Source organism: Podarcis vaucheri, assembly GCF_965113315.1.
Source record: "Podarcis vaucheri genome assembly, chromosome: 11".
NCBI lineage: Eukaryota > Metazoa > Chordata > Lepidosauria > Squamata > Lacertidae > Podarcis > Podarcis vaucheri.
Window position 1 is genome coordinate 59,951,571 of NC_138749.1, and position 22,762 is coordinate 59,974,332.

Sequence of the window (22,762 nt, forward strand, 5' to 3'; positions counted from 1 at the left end):
TCCTTCCTCTCCACAGCAGCAGGAAGAGGAGAAGGAGGTGGCCACTGGAGCCACGCCATGCTCGGCTCCACAATTCGCCTTTGCGCTTTTTGTACATGGTGGGGCAACCAAAGCCACAAAAATATTGGGGTGTGTGTGTGTGTGTGCGCACGCGCGCGCAAAAAGGCTTGGCCCCTAGGAGCTGGTGCCCCTCCTCTCATGATATAGTTGCAAAACTGGTGTGTGAATTTAAAGGTGCTACAGGCTGCTGGGCCAAGTAATTCCTAAGCAATATCATCTGAAATCTCTGGAGTGGCAAGCCCTGTCTAAGTACTGAGAGCCTAGCCTTCTGTCTTCTCTGCACAACAAAACAGAACTTTCTGCCTGCTGAATGTCTCCAGATTACAGGAACATGGTTTATAAACCACATTGTCCATATACGGATCATTGCACAGCCCCTGGTCCAGCCCAGATACAACCAATAATTAGGATTTTAAAAAAATCTTTATGGTGGAATTTCTCTGGCTTCCTTTCTTTAATTAAAAAATGACATGGTACACCTCTCTAGTTTAGACTGACTATATTGTGCTTATGCTTAGATCTTCCTTATCACACATTAGATCCGCTTTTTTCTTGTTTCTCTTCTTAATTTGCTGCGCTGCATCTCACAAGCTATTCTGAGAAACCAATGGTGACATTTCCTGCAGTGCAAGAGAGGCCACGTTTTATGCCGCTTTTCTCATGCTTTTTCTTTATAATGTTTCAGCTCATCCACCATATACCATGTGCTTTAGAGTGAAATTCTACCCACATGAACCACTGAAGATTAAAGAAGAGCTCACCAGGTATTTTTTTTTTAATCCCTGTCTGTTCATTTAGTCAATATTTTGGGAGCATGGCTAACTCTTATCATCACCTATGATATGCTAACATTCTACACTTTAGCTAAGTAAAATTGTCCACTCATATGCTGGAAATTTTAAAAACTGCTTTTGGGAGCTGAAATTGGGCCACCAGTGATTAGTAGCAGAGTAAAGGTGTTTATATGAAGCACGTGATGGTGAGGCAGTGGTAGAAAATGGGATGTGAAGCTAGATTCCTGGGCTCCTTTTCTTCTCCTCTAGCCCAGTAGGCCTCTTGGGATACACTGCTTTTGAAATTCCTGCAGGGTTAATCTGTGGCATACTTTCTCAGGTGTAAGTCCCACTGGGTTCAATAGGCTTCACACCCACATAAATGTTCATAGTTTCATCCTGGTGGGGGAAGGACACCCACTTGTGCCATGGGACTTCCTCTCCTTTCCATGTGTGCCCTGTGTGCTCCCCCCAATTCTCTGGGGCAGATGGGGGGGGCGCTGCAGAGAGAGGAGAGGGCAAGGAAGCCCCATTGCACAGGTGGAAGCCCTTGTATCTGGGGGATGACATAGCTGCATACAACTCACAGTTCGAGGTATTCATCTGTTTCCAAACAGAGTTATGGGTTTGGACAGTTCCACTGTGCATAGAAATAAAAGCTCTAGGTCATGGGTAGGCAAGCTAAGGCCCGGGGCCCGGATCTGGCCCAATCACCTTCTAAATCCTGCCTGCGGATGATCCAGGAATCAGCGTGTTTTTACATGAGTAGAATGTGTGCTTTTATTTAAAATGCATCTCTGAATTATTTGTGGGGCCTGCCTGGTGTTTTTACATGAGTAGAGTGTGTGCTTTTGCACGTCTGGGTTATTTGTGGGGCATAGGAATTCGTTCACCCCCCCCAAAAAAAAAATAGTCCGGCCCCCCACAAGGTCTGAGGGACAGTGGACCGGCCCCCTGCTGAAAAAGTTTGCTGACCGCTTCTCTAGGTTCTGGAGCAAGCCTGCCACCAACCAGCATGCTAACTTAATTGTTTTCAATTAATTTTACTTCACTTATTGTTTTATTTTCTTGCAACTTCTTTATACGCCCTGCCTATGAACAACCCTGAAAGTGCTAACATCATAAAAAAGTAAAAAATAATCATTAAAGTGTATACAAATAATAATTAAAGTGTGGCCACCAACAGAAATAAAAAGCCAAAATGAAAATGGCCATGGTGAGAACTGGTTTTTGCGTGTTTGTTTTTTTACCAAGTTGTGCTTCATAGGAACACTTGCTTTCTAGCTGAAATGATGGAGCTAAGTAAACGCAACAGTAGATCTTTGCGGTAGAAAAGCCTTGCCCAGACTGGGATCTTCCTGGGATGTTTTATGGAAGTTTTATAACTCCCATGAGCCGTAGCCAGGAGACTTGTGCTACCTGGGTCTGCTGGGAATTGTATTCCAAAATATTTGGAAAACTCTGGAAGACGCGCTTCCCTACCTCTTTCAATCCCTAATTTCTCCCAGCTAAAAACAGGGTGAGATCTGCTTGCACAAGGTTGGGGGGGTAGATGCTTCCTGCATTCCAGAGGGCTGGCAGATACCCCCAGACACATTTTGGCAAAGTGTGGGTAACTGGTGTGGGGGTGAGGAAAAGTCTCACTGTGCAAATGTATTTCCATCGTGCCAGTGAGCAGAGAACACTAATTTTGCCCTCATTTTTCTGCTGTGCCTTCCATTGGCGTAGCCAGGATTTTTGTTATGGGGGGGACAGAACTGATGTGATTGGTCAGTTAAGTATTTCTATTGTTTTACTTGCTCTAAGGGGCACAGCTGCCCCCCTGCCCCCCAGCAGGAAGCTGCCCATTGCAAACTGGTAATTGTTTATTTCGAACCGTTCAAATTATTCATAAATGAAAATGTAATTTATTAAAAAATAAAAAATACAACACTGCGTATTGGCAGGAGGTATTATAAATTATTTTTGTCAAGGGCATAAATATTTGAAATAACGTCAGTCTGTCTGGGAAAAGAAAACATTGACAACCCTAGGGAGAGGCTGTGTGAAAATGATGTTTGTTTATTTTGACAGCACACTGTGTGTAGCAATTTGCTCTGTTGGCTGACATTGCCAATTAAGTGTTTTCCTCCATAGGTTGTAAAGATTTTTCACTGAGCAATGGGGGAAATAGTTAAACACCTGGGAGCAAAGCTATGGTAAAGTCACAAATTTAGCAAAAGCAAAATCACCTTAATTTTTATCTCTCCTCTTTTTTTTGCACTGTATGGAGCATTGCTAGCGAAGCTTAAAGGGTGCAAAATCCTTTACAGAGCTAGTGTGTTCTATCAGTTTTTGAAAATGTTCTTTTGGAATTTGTTACTGAAGAATCCTTTGTTCCCAGCTTTCTAGTTGTCCCTAAAGTCGTAATGATGAGACATTGGCAAAGTAAACTTTGGAACAGTCAAATAAGCAAGGGAAACCTTTTAACACAGGGGGCTGCTTTGTATACTACATTTTTATTTGGGACTCGGAAATTAATACTAGCATACATGCCTAGTATTATCATTATTAAGAAAAACATTTCTAAACTGCTCTTCATCCGATGGATGCTAGAAAAATGTACAGCAAACATAAAAATTAATCTAAAATGCAGTTATAATAGCCATCAAAGCAATTACTTACTGAGAGGCAACAAAAGATTTTAAAAGCTAACGGCAGGTTGAAGCAACAGTTATGATGAATGACCCACTTCAAATAGTAATCCATGCATTTTGCATGCTAATTGCACATGGAAAGCAACTGTTAAAGGATTGGACTGCTGTTCCTGTCTATTTTGGAGGTAAAATCTGCAATTTATGCAAATAGATTCAGTTCATATAAGATGTTATACATATGTTGTTGAAACAAAATATAAAAAATCCTTCTAGTAGCACCTTAGAGACCAACTAAGTTTGTTATGTGCACGCACACTTCTTCAGATATGTTGTTGTTTTTCCATTTATTATATGCATAATATGCATTTTTAATGTTTCAAAATAAGCTCCAGTACTGCTACTACTACTATTAATAAAATGTAGATACTCATCACACTACTGTGTTTTGCAGTGCATTAAATACTGAATGAATATACTTTTTGAATTGTGGGTGATTTCTGTTGCAAGGGAATATGTTTGCCTTCATTTGTGAGTGAAGATGAAGGACAAAGTGTGCTTCGTGAAATAGCTGTAGGGATACTTTAATCCAGCGCTGTCCAACTTATGGTTCAAATTGTATACAAATATGAGCTGTCATCTGATAAGAATTTGGTTTTGGAAACACCTACACACTGTATGCTGTCAGTCAGAAACAGGCAACACTAAAAGATTATGTCACCACTACTGATCTTTTCCTAAAAACCTATTTACGCATTATCTCACACTTGATCCTTTCTTTCAACCTTTGCAAACATCAACTTAGAGCGATGGGGGAATCCAATGTATCTTGTGTATAGAACAGCATAGCATGTACTGAGATGAAAACATTAAATTCCTCTCTGTGGAATTTGTATCAGTTCTCACCAGAATTCAACCAGTTCCCCAAATGTGCTCTTTAGCCAGAGCAAATTCCCAGGGTAGTGCAAACTGATTTACACAACTAGGAAATGTTATTAAAACTCCCCCCCCTTCATTTAGAGGCTAGTGTGGTACCTCAAAGTATAATCATACTGTGGACTTATTTAGCACATTGGCTTGTGAAGTAAGAATTTTTGTATCTGTTCACTATAGTGGAAGAAATTTTCTCTCTCGAGAATCACTAGCACTTATGTAACGTGAATTTTCCAAAGGAGTTTAATGAACTGTGACTGGCCAAAGATTACATTAGGAAGATGCCACAAAAAGGGCAATTATGAATGAAGCACAACAATAATGAATTCTGCAGTAACCTTCCTTATCGTACCCCACCCCCAAACAATTTTTTGAACGATTAAAGATCCCTGGATTTCAGAGTAGATCTGGGATCCAAATTACTAGAGGACTGTGTGTGGGTTGTTGTTTTGTCGAGAAACAAAAGTCCAAAACTTCCTCATTATGTGTGTGGAAATAGTTACATAGATCTTCAGATCCTAGTCTAAGGATGTAGTTTTTTAATAACCTATGCAAAAAATGTATGTGGTGCACAGTTGCGAATATATTTTCTTGTGTGTTTTTAGTAACCACAGGGAGGCAGCAATCTTGAGCAGAAGACCACTGTGAAAAGGAGGCTGCTTAACCCGTGCCTTTCCAGTCACTTCCCTCACAAAACAGTCCCTTCCCCCAAGATCCTTTTTCCACTCGTGGAGAAAAAACATACGGATGCTCCTACCTTTTCCCACAAGGGGAGAAGAGAGCGGCTGGGAGAATGAATCAGAATTGGAAAATGGCCAGAGGGCAAAAGTTCAAGCAGCCCATTCCATCCCTCTCCTAGTCTTTTATTTAAGATTCAGCCTCCCAAGATTCACCTGCTTTTGGGTTAAAAAGAAAAGTCATGGGAAATGATATCTGAACATGAAGTGGGGTCCAGCCACATATGAAAATGTGTTTTCTCTCTTTGCACTGTTCTTAGCATTTTGATTAGAATTGCATGGCAAACTTCCACTTGAATGCCTTAGTCTGATGACTGGAACAGAAACACTGAGCATGGTTTGACTCAAGAGTAGACCCACCGAAGTTAATGAACCCAATCTAGTCATTTATTCCAATTGGTCTACTTTGAGTAAAATACCACCCTGTGTAGATTTATACATGGGGGGGAAATGAATGCATTTGCTGTTGTCCTGAGAGTCTTCTGTAGGAACCAAGAATATATTGGAATCTTTTAAAGGCACAGCCGTGATAAAAGGATTATAAATTAAATATTGCATCTCAGCTTTGTTCTTAAGCAGCATGCTTAATGTCATTCTTTCTTTTTCAAGACATGGCCCAGTTGGTAGAAAGGAGAAAATATATTCGTACCAGCAACCTGATTTTTACTACTGCATTGGCTCTCTGGCCAATTACATTAGCTAATGTTGTGATGTACATTGATTCAATGAGAATAAAGGCAAAATAAATATAGAAACAAAATCTTCATAAGATAGGGTCCAGTCCAACTCTATAATTCCATGATTCTATGTCTGTTATATATAGTATTTTTCCTTACACCATGCAGGTACCTTTTATACCTACAAATCAAAAGAGACATTTTCCATGGCCGCTTGCTGTGTTCGTTTTCTGACGCTGCCTTCCTGGGCGCATGCATTGTCCAAGGTAAGTGTAGACAACAGCATCTTCAGACCTTTTGTCAGCATCACGACCAGATATATATATATATATTGCAATATCAAAAACCTTATGAAAGTTTTATAAACTAATTTGGTTTGGATCCAGATTTAGTTAGTCATAGTTTAGTCCCATTGAAATTGATGTGATCTTAGTTAGCAATAGCTTCTGGGGGTGTATGTGGGAGCAGAGACACGGGTGGCGCTGTGGTATAAACCACTGAGTATCTTGGGCTTGCCAATCAGAAGATCGGCTGTTCGAATCCCCATGACGGGGTGAGCTCCTGTTGTTCTGTCCCAGCACCTGCCAACCTAGCAGTTCAAAAGCACGCCAGTGCAAGTAGATAAATAGGTAGGTAAACTGCGTTTTCATGTGCTCTGGCTTCCATCATGGTGTCCTGTTACGCCAGAAGCCGTTTAGTCATGCTGGCCATTTGACCTGGAAAGCTGTCTGGTGACAAACACCAGCTCCCTTAACCAGAAAGCGAGATGAGCGCCGCAACCCCATAGTCGCCTTTGACTGGACTTAACCGTCCAGGGGTCCTTTACCTTTACCTTATGTGGGTGCAATCTCCTCCTGGCAACGGCAGTGTTGCATTTGCCGGGGTGGGGTAAGGCAGCAGTGCAGGTGGTGGAGCTCCAGGTTGGTGGGAGTGATGCCATCGCTGGTGACCACTTGCGATTTCACTCTGTCGCACACTATCCCAGTACAGTGGTACCTCTGGTTACGAACTTAATTAGTTCTGGAGGTCCGTTCTTAACCTGAGGTACCACTTTAGCTAAAGGGGCCTCCCGCTGCCGCGTGATTTCTCTTCTCATCCTGAGGTAAAGTTCTTAACCCGGGGTACGACTTCTGTGTTAGCAGAGTCTGTAACCCGAAGTGTTTGTAACCTGAGGTGTTTGTAACCCGAGGTACCACTGTACCAGGAAGCAGTAGCATCCACTGCAGGAACCACTGCAGCTCTGCCAACTAGATATTATTCATTCATTTGTTTATTTTTCACGGAACTGATATACTGTTTTGCTGAAATAACAGCTCAAAGCAGATATCTGACAGAATAAAACAATAAGATTATTTAAAAGAAAATAAGAAACGATAAGCTTAAAACTAAATTAAAATGCATGCTGACTAACTTGTCCCATTAATTTCAGTGAGACTTATGCATGACAAGCTTAGTCTGGAGCCGTCAAAATTATAAATAAATACGTAGCTGAAATAACAGGCTGTGTGTAGCTTTTTCTGTTTCTCTTTGGGGAGAGTGTTCCAAAGGCACCACAACCAAAAAGGCCGTCCCTTCAGTAGCCATCTGCTTAAGCCAGAGAAAGGCTTTCTGAATGACATTAACTTTGCACAGAAGAAAGAACCATTCAGATACCTGAGTCACAAACTATATAGGGCTTTAAAGGTAACCACCAGTGTCTTAATATTATGTGCGGAGGTCTATTCATATATTAACAACAAATAATTCACTGCCAGTTTATTTTTTGTGACTAGGGATTCAATTTAGCTAGCTGATCACATATTTGGTATTTCTTCCCTAATCTTTCTTTGCATTTTTATCTGTGCAGCTGAGTTCGGTGACTATGATCCTGATGAACACTTGGACAATTATGTCAGTGAGTTTAAGATTTTCCCCAAACAATCCCAAAAGCTGGAGAGAAAAATACTTGATATACATAAAAACGAATTCAGGTAATTTTGAAAGCTGATTAAAGGATGTATTGAAGGAGGATTATTTAACTATTACAGTGGTACCTCGCAAGACGAATGCCTCGCAAGACAAAAAACTCGCTAGACGAAAGGTTTTTCCGTTTTCGATTTGCCTCGCAAGACAAATTTCACCTATGGGCTTGCTTCGCAAGACGAAAACGTCTCGCGACTTTGTTTCCTTTGTCTAAAAACAAAGACATGTTTTGTTTATAAAGTTAATTTATTTTCCCTTCAATTTTTGAACTGCTCTTTACAGTATGTGTGACTTTAAAGAGCAGTTAATAAACTGTTGTTGTACCAAATTTGGCTTTGTTTGGACTTTTTTTGACCATAGGAACGCATTAATTGATTTTCAATGCATTCCTATGGGATTTTGTGATTCGCAAGACGAAAAATTCGCTAGACGACAAAACTTGCAGAACGAATTAATTTCGTCTTGCGGGGCACCACTGTATTTGTTAGAGCTTTCTGCAGGTTGTAACATACACAGGTAGAAAATAAAAATCCTGTATTTTAAAGGGGTCAATAGATGACAATGCGGTATAAAATTTTGCCAGTCAACAGATCTGCTCAATATGTTATGATCCAAAACTGAGCTGATACTATGGTAAGGCCACAATTAAGCTCATTGATTTCAGTGAGCTAACACAGATGCAACTCCATATTTGATTGGTTTAAAGACACTTTGGTTTAAGAACGGAATTCCGGAACGGAGTAAGTTCGTAAACCAAGGTACCACTGTATAAACACTCTAAAGATCAACAAGTAACATATAATCACAACATACATATTGTTTTATATTTCTCTATTTTTTACCTGGATGTAGCAAATACTGAGCTAGCGTATATGAATGTCACTGCTACTGACAAGTGGTAATTTTGGTTTTGCTGGTGAATTTTAAAGAAAAGAACATGATTGCTATCCAGTGGCGTAGTGTGGGGGGTGCCAGGGGTGCCGGCCGCACCGGGCGCAACATCTGGGGGGGGCGCGAGTCCAGAGGGCCCAGCCCTGTCGTGCCCTCGGCCCGCCCCTATTGTCAGAGCGGCTGGCCAGCCTCTGCCTGCTCCTACCTTGCCCACCCGAGGACTGCGGCAGCGCCCGCCCCCGTGGCCACCTACCCCCGCCTCGCCCATTGGCTTGCCTCCCTCGGCCCCGCCTCTCTCCGATGGCCGCGGGGGTGTCCTGCTCAGCGCCGTCCGCTTTTTTCAGGAGGTAGGGAGGCTGGACGGGGAGGTGGGGTTGGAAGCAGGCAGAGAAGGAGGGGAGCTCGTAGCCAAAAGGGCTGCACCGGCCGGCAAAGGGCCGGGGAAAGTTTGGAGAGGAGAAACGCACCGTCATGATTTCCCGGTGGAAGCGGCAGGATTAGGGATGGCGAAGCGTAATTATGCATGAATTTCACTGGGTAAGAGCTTCGGGGATCGATTGGCGGAAATGGGAATCAATTGGAATATGAGAAAGAGATAGAGAGAGGGACCATCATTCATAGGCATAGATTTGTAGGGTTAGGGGGCGCAAATCCATGGGTTAGGGGGCGCAAATTACTTGCCTTGCCCCGAGTGCTGACAACCCACGCTACGCCGCTGTTGCTATCTAAAGGTTTAGAACATACTTTGATGTTCAATTATGTTCTGGTTAAACATTTTACCATTTCCTGAAGAGCAGCTATGTTAGTTTGTGGTGCCTTCCAGTAAAGGCTAATTTGTTTATTACTGCAACATATTCACAGGCAAGAGTCTACCTCTTTGTTTTTCCCCCAAAATAATAATTGTATTTTTCATTTTCAGCTTTTACAAATATTTTGACAAGAAAAACAAAATCTTTGCAAATCTAAATTACCTTTCCCTCGACTTCCCTCTGCTCCTTTCTGCGGTTATTTATTTCATATATTTTTATTATGGCATATCCAATTCAAATATATTAACAAATTTCCCCAAATCTTCCCCTTAATTGTCTCTTACTGCACATGTTTATATCAGTCCTGCTAATGTTTTAATTTGTTTACAATATGTCTTCAAATAGTCAATAATTCCCCCCCATTCTATTTTTAAAAGTCTACTTTGATTATAGTTCTCTTTCTAGAAGAAAATCACATGAGAGGTTTCGTTACTGCTTTCATTTTAATTGCCATTCTGTTGATTTTGTGGTAATTATCCTTTGAAGGATATTTTCTTATTACTGTTGGATGAGCACTTTTAATGTACATTACAGTTTTTAAGCATTGTTGCTTGGTTTTTATTAGTTTGAATTTCTGTTCTAGTTGCTTTGAGACTGTTCCGATGTAAAGCAACTCATAAATGTAATGAATATTAATAGTTTATCATCATCATCATCATCATATATATGTAGAACATTTCTCTCCTTTGACATATTATTTGATAACAAAACAGAATAGAGAGGACAAACCATTTCTCTCTTTCTATAGACATTTGCGGCCTCTTATTATTTTGGAGATAAACCTTGTTTTGGGAAAGGCTGCCCCCTTCAGGCGTACTTTTCAACTGAAGAATTAAGAGCATAATTTAAATTATCCTGCAGTAGATGTGAAAAGTGTCATGGAATGTTGCTAGAAAACCACTGGCTTTGTTTATGTAACACTTGCAATTGCCAGCCGATTCCAAGACCTAGAAGTAGTTGGAATTTCATTTAGGGAGAGATAAACTGTGCTAGCAGAATGCAGTATCCGAAGGCAAAGGGCCAACACAAGACTATGCAGGGAACAGTATCTGCAGCCTGAGAAAGCGCCTGTTAATGTCTGCATTTTTGCAGGATGGGTTTTGCGCGTTGAGGCCCCAAGACACCCAAATAAGAACACAATGACACTTGATTCTTGTTTAAGGTTTTTGGCATAATTTTGGCTACAACTTTATTCAAATTACAGCAATATGAGTGGTTGCTTAGGCATTGGTAGCGACTAACTGACCCCGCACAGGGACAGCACCCCCCGCGAAGTCAGCAAGGGTAAGTCACCTGGGGAGAGAGACGGGACTGGGAACCATGCCTCACCTCTCCCCAGAATGCTCCCAGGGGCTCTTGCATGGCCCTAGCCCCTTGACAGGGGTTCGGACAAAAGCATGGCGAGCCCCTGGGTTCCTTTAACGGAAAACCCTTGCAGCAGCCGCAGCATTTTGGAGGGGCAGGCACAGCCGAATCCATACCCCTCCACCAACCAATTCTCAAACCAATGCCTAACTGCAAACTTACAAGTTGTGACGATTTGCTACGCAGTAGGCAAAAACCAAATGGCCCCAGCCAATCAGCCAAATGGAGAAAATTCCTACCGGGCCCCTGCTCCAAAGCAGACGACCCCATGACAGGCATAGCAAGGTCAAGCAAACAGCCTAACATTAAGGAGGGAGGGCGGGTGATCTGAAGCACGCAGCGAAAGAGGAAGCTCGTCACTGCGTGCAGTGCATTTAACAAACAGGGCTGTCAAGTCAATAAATGGCAATATATAAATCTCCCCAGTAACAGCCCACCCCTGCTTAAAGATGGCCAAACTCTTTTGCCCAGCAACAGTGAGGTGTCTTGTCAGCCCCCACCTCAACACGTGCTCTCCATGAGGGAGAACACGCTTTGCACAAAATGACAAGCTTGGTCTCCGTGATATAGATACGCAACTAGGGTTGCCACAGTTGATGAGCTTTTTTAAAGGAAAAACCAAGTTGAGCTTTGTTTCAAAATCCCAGGCATTTTGCCAAAATTCCCCCTAGACGGTATTTCCGGCAGGAAATTCCGGGCGTAGGGCAACCCTAAACACTGCCTCCGTGGTTGTGCGTCTTGCTTTGCGTGCAGAAGATCCCAGGTTTTCAATCCTGGGCCTCTCCAGGTAGGGCTCGGAAGTCACCAGCCTAAGCCACCGCCAGTCCGTATAGACAAGTATTGAGTCAGACAGGTCAGTGGTAAGTTTCAGCTTCCTATAGTCCTGTGTTCCTAGGGAACATATGCACATAAATCTGTCAGCTTCTGTCAAGTGTAAATAGGTTGCTTATGATCTCTTCAGGTACTACTTCAGGGGACACCCCCACCCACAAATGTGTGGGTAAAATTGAGCAAGTGGGAAAAGTGGATTTTAAAAAAGGAACTATGGAGACAGACAAGTTGATACAATAAATGTTTGAGTGTGTTTAACGTGTTTTTATTTATTTTTTAACAGCTGCCTGTTTGGGGTTGGGAATTAGGATCAGGATTGTGCTATGCAAGGAGGGGCAATGCTTTCCCTCTGTGTCATAGTCCTGTTGAAAATGCACCCATCCTCAAAGCTGACGCTACCACTGGAATGGAAGCTGATCTTTGTCTCATTGCAAGACTGACTGATAGGCAGATGAAAGCAAGACAATCTGTGTAGTGCTATAGATAAGCATATATTTCAGGAAATAGTAAATGAAAATGAAAACAAGCTGCACAAAACAGCAAGTAAAGTCACATCAGACTGCAGGTAGTCCAAAGTTAAATCCTGTGATTGGTAGAAGGGGCATAGAAACATTTTTACTTAATGCAGGATGTTTAATTCTAGTTCGGCAGGGGATCCATAGGTGCTTAGTATAACTGTCACATATTCTACACTTGAAAGCCTGAATTAAATGTTCAGTATTTGTAATATTGCCACATACTCATTACTGGCAGATAAAATATTGCTTCCATCCTCTATCCTCTATGAGTTTTGAAAGACTGTCATGGGATCTTGCCAGCTCATAACATTTTTCAGATGTTATTTCACTGCTGGTGATTTTTGTTTGTTCATATAGCGCATTGTGCCATATTAAATTAGCATAAAGTGTCTCTGAGAACATTTGCAAGATCTCACTCTTTTATTCTACATTAGTTAATACACATTAGTAAATACTGCCATCCTATCTTTCTCTCTGTTCAAAATCCCTATCACAAATTAGAAATATCAGTCCACACTACAGAGTGCACTTTCCTGTCATGTACTGTATATTAATTACTCTTAACATGCTTTGAAAAAGTGTTGGTAACATGTCTCAGGGGGCTAATGAATGAGTAATAATTGTCTTATGCACATTTTCAGTGCTTGCTTATGGCAGCATTCTAACAATTCAGTGATGATACTCAATGCATTTTAAAAATAATTAACCCTGAATACCATCATTGCAAGGGACGCAGGTGGCGCTGCGGTGTAAACCACAGAGCCTAGGGCTTGCCGATCGGAAGGTTGATGGTTTGAATCCCTGCAATGGGGTGAGCTCCCGTTGCTCAGTCCCAGCTCCTGCCAACCTAGCAGTTCGAAAGCACATCAGAGTACAATTAGATAAATAGGTACCGCTCCGGCGGGAAGGTAAACGGCGTTTCCGTGCGCTGCTCTGGTTTCGCCAGAAGCGGCTTAGTCATGCATGCTGGCCACATGACCCGGAAAAACTGTCTGCGGACAAACGTCGGCTCACTTGGCCAGTAAAGCGAGATGAGCGCCGCAACCCCAGAGTCGTTCGCGACTGGACTTAACTGTCAAGGGTCCTTTACCTTTACCTTTACCTTTACCTTCACCATCATTGCAATGGTTGAGTTCTATGGAAATGCTGATCTCTAAGCCTGACTGCAACTGAATCTCCTAAGAAGGTGCTGGTAGAAGGCATGGTAGCTTTAGAGGACTGTGATTAATTAGGCCTTGTAAGCTTTTCATCAGTTTGTCCACCATAGTGAACAAAGAGGATGCTACTCTAATTGACTTAGAAACTATCAGGTGCTAAATTTCTGTGTGATGAGGGAAGTTTTAAGCAGATATTCAGCATTACTAGTTTTCATGTTGCCTTAAGAAGTATGACACATCTGTGACAAGGTGAAAGGAGCGAATAAGTAACCAGATGTTGAAATAAATAGTCGAGTGCTGTAAATTAAGACTCAGTAGAATGATATAATATAATGTTGTATTTAATTCTGGTGGTCAAAAAAATTCCAGGTACTAAATTTCTGTCTGCTAATTAAACATACTGTAGAAATCTCCTGTGGCCGCATGAGGATAACAATTTGTCATGGGGCCCATGGATACAGCAGAGCAAAACAAATTATCAGTGAACAAACTCCGTATCACATGCATGAGCTGCTAGGGAAATGGTGACTCACAGTGACAGGTGCCAAAGTGGGGAACAAGCATCTTTTTCAGGTGTAAGAACATTTGCCGTTTTCTTCCTCATGGAGATCTATCAAAATGTGGAGCATAATCTTTGTGAAATGCAAACAGAATTGGTGTCTGAAGGTTGTTCTTTCTGAAGTAGATGGCAGATTTCTAGCTGTGTTTTCTAGAGGTGCTTCTTGTCGTTGTTTTAAATGCACCACCTTACACTTTTATCATAAAGAAAGTGCAATTCACATTTATTCAACAACAATTTTAGGAAGCTTGTTATTTTTGTTTTTAATGCATACATACAGTGGTGCCTCGCAAGACGAAAAGAATCCGTTCTGTGATTCTCTTCGTCTAGCGGTTTTTTCATCTTGCGAAGCAAGCCCATTGACGGATTAGCGCTTTTAGCGGCTTATCTGCTGATCGGATCAGCTGATAAGCGGCTTAGCGGCTTAGAAAAAGGGGGGAAAGGGAAAAAAACCAGCAGGAACTTGCAATATATTGTCGTCTTGCGAAGCAAGCCCATAGGAAATTTGTTTTGCGAAGCACCTCCAAAACGGAAAACTCTTTCGTCTAGCGAGTTTTCCGTCTTGCGAGGCATTCGTCTTGCGGGGCACCACTGTATATACAAACCATAGTGGCTAAATGCTGGTCTAATGTAGTTTTGCTCATAGGGATGGACCTTCATATATGTTTCATTCATTTTTACCTCCAAGAAGCTCAAGGCAGACATAGGGGGTTCGATCCTACAACAGTGTTTCCTTTTCTCACCCCAGCAGCTTCCTTTCAATATTTTCCAGAAGATCTGGGGTCATTGCTGGGCTGTGTTACCAGGGGGATGAGAGGAGAAAATTCTAACTTAGGCAATCTTGAGGTACAACCCATTCTTCCCTCCCATTTTAACCCTACAGCAGCCCTATGAAATTTGGTTAGACTGAGAAAGAGTGAGCGGCTCAAAGGCATCTGGCGAGCTTCAAAGCTGAGTGAGGGAAGGCCTAGTCCATCACTGTCTGTTCAACAAAAATAGGAGTCCTATGGAAGACTAACACATATATCTGCTATTGCATGGCATGGTTTCAACCACTTCTGGGATTCTTCACAGAGCGTTGTCTGACTCGTAAGAAGAGACAGATAGAAATCCTTACAGTTGTACTAGTAGCAGCAATGTGTACATGGGCCATCACATATCTAACTTCAGACAGAACTTCAATTTCGCTTCACACAATGCTTTTCAATATAGTCAGCTCACACACTTGGCTACTAGTCACCATGTGTACAGTAAGTGCTTTGAAAATCCTGATTTTATTTTCTGGATACACATTGGAACATTAGAGCCATTCAGTATTAAAGGCGCACATTTTAAATAATGTGGACCTTCTTTCTAGATCTGCGATCCAGCTATTGGTTTATAATGTCTCTTTCCTGCTGAGGAGATGTGAAGGAGGGTGTTAAATTTGAAGGTGTCAATAAATCTGAAAAGGATTTTTGTTCCTAAGTTGTTTAGAGTCCTGCTGTATTCTCTGTTTTAAGGTCTGATAAATTTACAAATGCCATTTGGAAAATAGCAGTGTTACGTCTAGAATGTCTCTTTCTACAGATAATGACCCCAATTTGTAACTCGGGTTGTGAGAAATTAGTCCTTCTACCTCTTCTGTAGTATCTTGCTGTACAGATTGTAAAATGGCGTTTCTTTTTTACTGATCAACGTGGAGGTTCTGTAATTTCAGCTTGTTGAAATTCTGCTTATCCTTCTCGAAGAAGATCTCTGCAAAGTTCATAATCTCAGCAAGATGTACTTAATGTGAAGAGTACCTATTGGGATGGTGTGCTATTTAAGCAGTCCATAGTAGCTACAACTGCTCCTCTAAATTCCACTTACCCGGTTTTGATTGCAGCTCTTCTGCTTTGATCCTTGCAACTTCTACATTTGTTTTTAATTCAAGTGTGAGACCAGCAGCTGTCCCAGATTCCAAACCCGTCAGCAAAGACTGTACAGAATTTCCCCTCTCACACTATTATGACACACTTAAGATCATTGCTCAGCCACTGGCCCCTCAGTGGAGCTATAAGCAAGCATGATATTAAATCTAGCTTTTTGGACTGAATTGCTTAGACCCTCCCATGGACTTTTCATTGTATTAGTTTGAAATCATTTGAATCAAGGTCTGGCTTAACAATGACGCACGCTGACAAGATAATAACTTTCTGTCCTTTTCACGTTACTTGAATGGCTTCCTAGGGATATTCCCCTAGAAATGAGGGGCTGGGGGATATTTCTCATGGCTGTTTGTGTGTCTCTGTGGTGGCACCTTCTTATAGTAGTTCCATCACCTACTGTGCCATGTTGCTCTTGCTTGCTACGCAAGTTGGCTCCCAGTACACAGGTAGCCCGTATGCTGATGGCAAATCATGCTGCTGGCATCAAGCTGGTACAAAGGAGATGCACAGGCAATAGATGTTCCAGTGCCGTAACTACTTGACACTGTAATAAGTAAAATTATGCCTTAAGCCCTGCAAGGACCTATGGGACTGCCTCTCCTGGTATGCCCTGCGGAAGACCTTAAGGTCCATAAATAACAACACTTTCTTTACAGCCAAATAAAGCCAATTTCTTTACAGTTTGCCTTGGTTAAAATGTTTTAGTTGTTCTAAATCCAAAACTGATAATTACTAATATATTTTCATTTTCTTGGCTTTCTACCCATTCCATTTCGAAATCTGGGAGGCATTGCTACTTTAAAACAGTGCAAATGCATAACACAAATTCTATCTACTACTGTTAAACTGATTATTCTATATTTGACTGCTACTTAATATTGAGTTAGACCATTGGCTCAACTAGTCTAGTAGTAGTATTTATATTCCACCCTTTTTCCCTGACAGGGACTCAGGGGGATTACAGATAAAAGAGAAGCAGCTACAAACATAGAAAAAAAGCTATTATTAAAAACAGTTTAACATTAATAATATATAAATACGTTCTATTAAAACATACAGATCATTCTGACTGGCAGTGACTCTCCAGAGGTTCAGAGGACATTTCTTAGTTTGGGGGCACAATTTTTTTCTCAGTTGCAGATCCTGCAATTGCCATATTTTTCACTCAATAAGTCGCACCTAGTTTTTAGAGGAGGAAAACAAGAAAAAAATATTCTGAACGAAACAGTGGATGTATGGTTTTTGTGTTTCATGCTGTGGCCACAGACATGTGATTTGACGATGAGTTTGGGGTAGCCCAATGCAAAAACCCTGAGGATCCATGTGGATCTGTGCTCTGTAACCACATCTTTGCACCATTGCGGCCCCACGAAACAGTGGATGTGGGGGTTTTTTGGTGCAGGCTGTAGCCATGGAAATGCTATGTGATCTGGTGGTGAATTTGGGGTGACCCAATGCAAAAATCCCGAGGATCCATGCGGATCCGTGCTTTGTAAATCTGGACCTATCTGCCTGCAGTTGCTCTACAGCAGAACTCTGCACAAATGCTGTGCTGCATATTGGTGAATCATTCTGCAAAGCCAGGAGTGATCTGTATGGTTCCCTCCAGATGTTGGTGGACAACAGCTCCCATCATCCCTGACTGCTGAGCCTGCCGACTGAGGCTGATGGGAATTGGGAAGACTTACCTTTGTTCTGATTTACAATTCAGTTAAACTGTAGGTGGGAAGCAGATGGGGTTGAATATCTCACACATTGAAAAAGTAGGTTTTTTGCTTACTTTGGATAATTTAGCATGGGAGGAGAAGGACTCATTCTTTCCCCCATATCCTATTCCCCAATGCAAATCCATAAAGAGGTCACTCTGTCCCAGGGAGAAGAAGAGAAAAACGAAAAATAACTTTAAAATTAAGCACGGGTGTGCAAGTGTGCACCGAGAAGTAGCATCTGAAGTGATCAAGTCAATTAGGACGACCATTCGGTCACTGAGAGCAAAATAAAGGAGAAAACTTCCATCTCACAGATTCACTTCCACCTGCCCCAGGGCAAAAGGCTGAAGGTGGCGCAGGAAAGGAAACCAGAGAGGAGGGGGCGCAAACAGTTCTGCAGGATCAAACTCATTCCTACCATTAATTTTAATGATCTTGCCACACTGCTGGGTCACATGGCGTGTGGAGGGGAGCTTGCCAGGTGGAATGACCCCCCCCATGATCCCACCCCACCCCCACACACTCAGGGCATGGGAGGAAAAGATGGGGCAGGGGGAAGATGGGGCAGGACTCCCGCTGATGGGGCATATTAGGTGATTCCTTCCCTGTGGGTTTGTCAGGAGGCTGGAGGTTACAAATGCCTCTGCTCTCTGTGCATGGATTACTGCACAGCATAGCCTTAATTATGGCTAATACTAATGGCTTTTGATAATATTCACACCGCCACAAAGCATTTATGCAGACGCTCTGTGCAGTAGATTTATCTCAAGTATGTATGTCAATCCTTGCTGTTTGGAAAAACACACTACCGTTGTGTCGGATCAGCAGGTATGCATGACATGGTTTACCATTTGGATCATGTTCGTGATTTGGATGCACGCATCGTAAAGTGGAGTGTTCCACAAGAATGCTGACAGATTCAAGTCTAGGCCTGGAGAGGCAGCCATGACCAAAATACCCTTGTTTATTTGCTTGTTTATTTCCAGAGCAGGAAAGAAACACATCTTAATAGGAGTGCTTCTTTAAAATGAATTTAGGAAATAGGTCATTGGAAACCAAGGCTGCAGCTTATTTCTCACTAAGCTCCAACTGTTCCATGTGCACCAGGAGAGAGCAAATATTTGAAGGATACTTGATAGCCCCTGATTAACTGCACAGCTCACTGGAGTCCCGAGAATATGTCAAGAGCATCTAGGCTTAATCCAAAGGGATTAGGTGCTGTGAGAGAGTACAAGCAGAATCATACGAAAGATCTCCTATTTCCCCTCTCATGATAGATACCATTGGCTGAATTTTTTTTGTATTTTTTAAATTTTTTCATTGTGCTTTTTTTTAGGGGTCAGAGTCCAGCTGTTGCTGAGTTTAATTTATTATTGAAAGCACATTCTTTAGAAACCTATGGTGTTGATCCCCACCCTTGCAAGGTAATGTATTAATTTTATGGTTTTAAGCACAATTTGCATTTTCCATATTTAGTGCCTGTTCAATCCCTCCCCTATCTATGCCATTAAATATGTACTGGCCTACCATGGGTGGGTCCCCTACCATGGGCCGCGGGTGGCGCTGTGGTGTAAACCACTGAGCCTTGGGCTTGCCGATCGGAAGGTCGGCGGTTCGAATCCCTGCAACGGGGTGAGCTCCCATTGCTCAGTCCCAGCTCCTGCCCACCTAGCAGTTTGAAAGCACATCAAAGTGTAAGTAGATAAATAGGTACCACTCCGGCGGGAAGGTAAACAGCGTTTCCGTATGCTGCTCTGGTTTGCCGGAAGTGGCTTGGTCATGCTGGCCACATGACCTGGAAGCTGTCTGCAGACAAATGTCGGCTCCCTTGGCCAGTAAAGCGAGATGAGCGCCGCAAACCCAGAGTCGTTCGCGACTGGACTTAACTGTCAGGGGTCCCTTTACCTTTTCCTTTTTTACCATGGGTGGAGCTCTCTATATACAGTAAAAATGCCAGTGGTCAGTGGTTGGTACCTCCATGTGTCATCAAGCACAATATGCAGTATATATTGGGAGCCTGATCATCATTATAATAGTAAATAAAGAGCCATGTATTGCTTTTTAAATGTATTTGTGAGAAGAGGGCACTGGTTTACTTTTGGGTGTTGTTGTTGCGGTTGTGTTATTTGCATTCTTGTTGTGTGTTTTTATGTTGTCAACCACCCTGCGATCTTCAGATGAAGGGCAATATACAAATTTAACAAACAAATGTATGCAGTACATTGCGCAATGCAGTACATTAAGTATTCTCTCTTTCTGTAGTATGATAACAGAGTACACTTAAACTTACCAGTATCTTTCATTGTAACTATAAGGTGTCTTCTACCAGACAGAAGGGCTGGGAAAGAGATTGTAGCATTTATCTTAACTGTGTTTTGCTTCATATATTTCCAAACTGCTTTTAAAGGCAAACCGTATGAAGGCATTAAAAATGCATACTTGGCGTCAGACAACAAAGGCCAGTTTGGTCCTATCAATTTCAATGTTACTAAGCCAGTTTGCATGTTAGAGTGCTAGTTTAAGTGGTTTGTTTATCCCACAAAAATTACATAATACCAGACACGATACTATATATATATATATATATATATATATATATATATATATATGGTGGTGCCCCGCAAGACGAATGCCTCGCAAGACGGAAAACTCGCTAGACAAAAGGGTTTTCCGTTTTGGAGGTGCTTCGCAAAACGAATCTCCTATGGGCTTGCTTCGCAAGACGACAATGTCTTGCGAGTTCCTGCGGTTTTTTCCCCTCCCCCCTTTTCTAAGCTGCTAAACCGCTTATCAGCTGATCCGATAAACCGCTAAAAGCCGCTAATAGCGCTAATCCGCTAATCCGTCAATGGGCTTGCTTCGCAAGACAAAAAAACCGCTAGACGAAGAGAATCACAGAACGGATTCTTTTCGTCTTGCGAGGCTCCACTGTATATATATATCTGCAAAGTGTGTTTCAAGTTGCTGTCTAATGGCCAACACAGACATTTCCCTTGCTATGCTAATTTGGGGGCTAGGTAGAAATTTGCAGGGGGGAATCTGTGGGTAGGAGCAATGTGCATAAGCCCTCCTCCTCTCTCCTGCAAATGCCCTCTTGGGAGTAGCCCTCCGAACTAGACTATAAAATTGGTACTGAGCCCATATCAGCAAAGAAAACTAGTGACATTGATGTAGGTCTAATAAGAAGACCAGGGACGCGGGTGGCGCTGTGGGTTAAACCATAGAGCCTAGGACTTGCTGATCAGAAGGTCGGCGGTTCGAATCCCCGCGACAGGGTGAGCTCCTGTTGCTCGGTCCCTGCTCCTGCCAACCTAGCAGTTCGAAAGCACGTCAAAGTGCAAGTAGATAAATAGGTACCACTCCGGCGGGAAGGTAAACGGCGTTTCCGTGCGCTGCTCTGGTTCGCCAGAAGCGGCTTAGTCATGCTGGCCACATGACCCGGAAGCTGTACGCCGGCTCCCTCGGCCAATAAAGCGAGATGAGTGCCACAACCCCAGAGTCAGCCATGACTGGACCTAATGGTCAGGGGTCTCTTCTTATTTCCTAATAAGAAGACCTAGCACTCATTCAAAAGCCAGAATGTTATTTTTGCATAATAGTGTAGTGCCTCTGTAAAATTTGAAACATTCTTCACTATTATGTCTCTCTCCATTGCTACAAAAGTGTCTTGCACTTGTATAAACTATAAAACTTAGCAAGAGAGACTATCATATAAATGTACTTACATTACATTTTTATGCTAACAATTATATATGACCATTATATTAATCCTCCTGTGCTGCCCTCTAAACCTGATTATATTCTGGCAAACTGCAAACAAGCTGGCTTTCTTAAACAGCTGGAACACCATCTTAAAAGCAAATTCATAGGATCTTCTACAATACAAGGAAATATATATAGCCAATTATGGAATTTTCTGCATGTTTGAACACGCCCCCTCCAGTTTCTAATTTGTTTTATCTTTTTTCCCTTTCTTTCAAGGATTCAACAGGGACCACAACATTTTTAGGATTCACAGCCACAGGTTTTGTTGTTTTCCAGGGAAATAAAAGGATACATTTGCTAAAATGGTGAGCTGAAAAATGGTTAACTGAATATGATTTTTAATGTTATAACATGTCTTGGTTTCTTCCCTTCCAAAAACTTATGTTGGTAAGTCTTGCTACACACACATTGTAAAGTGTTTTAGTGAAATAGGATTATTAGTCCACATTTAAAACATGCATTTCAGTTTAGCTGATGGGGGTCCAGGGATTGTGTGGTAGAGAAACTTCCAGCGGTGAATTGATAAGAAGTAAGGTGATGTGCTTGAACTTCCTGGAGTCCATGCCTCCTGTTTTCTAAGCCATGCTTCCTCATCTAGATGTTTGAGAGAGTGTGATTAAGTATGAGTAAAGTCCAGATTTAGCTTGCTACCAACCACCATGTCCATTCACCCTTGTGTAGTGGGGAAAGCCTGGATCAAGGTGATCCAACGTGCAGCCCAAGAGCCAGTTTTTGGCAACTTTCATCCTGCCTTCCCAAAGCCAGCCAGTGAGGCGATGGGCTTTGGGAAGGAGGTGTGAGGGCTCTGACTGGGTGCTAGAGTCCTCTGGCCTCCTTTCCAAAGCCTAGTCAGCACTTTCCCAGCTTTGGGAAGGAGGTGGGAGTTCTCTAGGACCCTGCCAGAGCCTTCCCAAAACTCAGTGCCAGGTGAGATAGAAGGAGGTCATCCACGTGGTGGGAGCTAAGCAATAAGAAATGGACACTTTCCTTGTATTAAATATTTATCGAATTTTGATATTTCTTTTTCAAATCCTAACTTTTTGTCTTTTGCTAATCTATACTTAATTTGAATATATTGGAGCCAATCACTAATATGAGCTTTAGTTTCTGTGTAGTCCTTTAATTCCAATTCTCCGTTTTCTTCCTTTAATACAGTTTTATAGGTAGCCCAATTTTCTTTCATATTTAATTTTTTCACTGTGACAATTTCTGCTGGCGATGCCCACCAGGGAGTTTTCGGTTCTAAGAGTCTTTTATATTTCTCCCATATTTTATATATAGATTTTCTGATTATATGCCCTAGGAAGCCTTTATGTACTCTCACTTTTTCATCTATTAAATAGGCATGCCATCCAAATATCATCTCTACTCCCTCTAAATCCAATACATCCGAGTCATCTAATTTGATCCATTCCTTTAGCCAGGTCAGACCCACCGCATCGTGATATAACTCCATATCTGGGAGACCAAATC

At 42.1% G+C, this 22,762-nt stretch overlaps 1 protein-coding gene and 1 long non-coding RNA gene across 4 annotated transcripts in view; one reads left to right on the plus strand and one right to left on the minus strand.

Annotated features, from left to right (window-relative positions):
• LOC309542799 overlaps positions 1-22,762 on the minus strand; it is a 390,515-nt gene that overhangs the window by 209,821 nt on the left and 157,932 nt on the right. The window lies entirely within an intron of this gene.
• The window catches only part of FRMD3 (FERM domain containing 3), a 134,832-nt gene that overhangs the window by 84,972 nt on the left and 27,098 nt on the right, over positions 1-22,762 (plus strand). For all 3 annotated transcript variants that reach the window (XM_082241579.1, XM_082241578.1, XM_082241577.1), the window contains exons 4-8: positions 746-824; positions 5,982-6,079; positions 7,660-7,783; positions 18,861-18,948; positions 21,506-21,594. In XM_082241579.1, the coding sequence (XP_082097705.1) occupies positions 746-824; positions 5,982-6,079; positions 7,660-7,783; positions 18,861-18,948; positions 21,506-21,594 (478 nt within the window). The remainder of the gene's footprint in view (positions 1-745; positions 825-5,981; positions 6,080-7,659; positions 7,784-18,860; positions 18,949-21,505; positions 21,595-22,762) is intronic.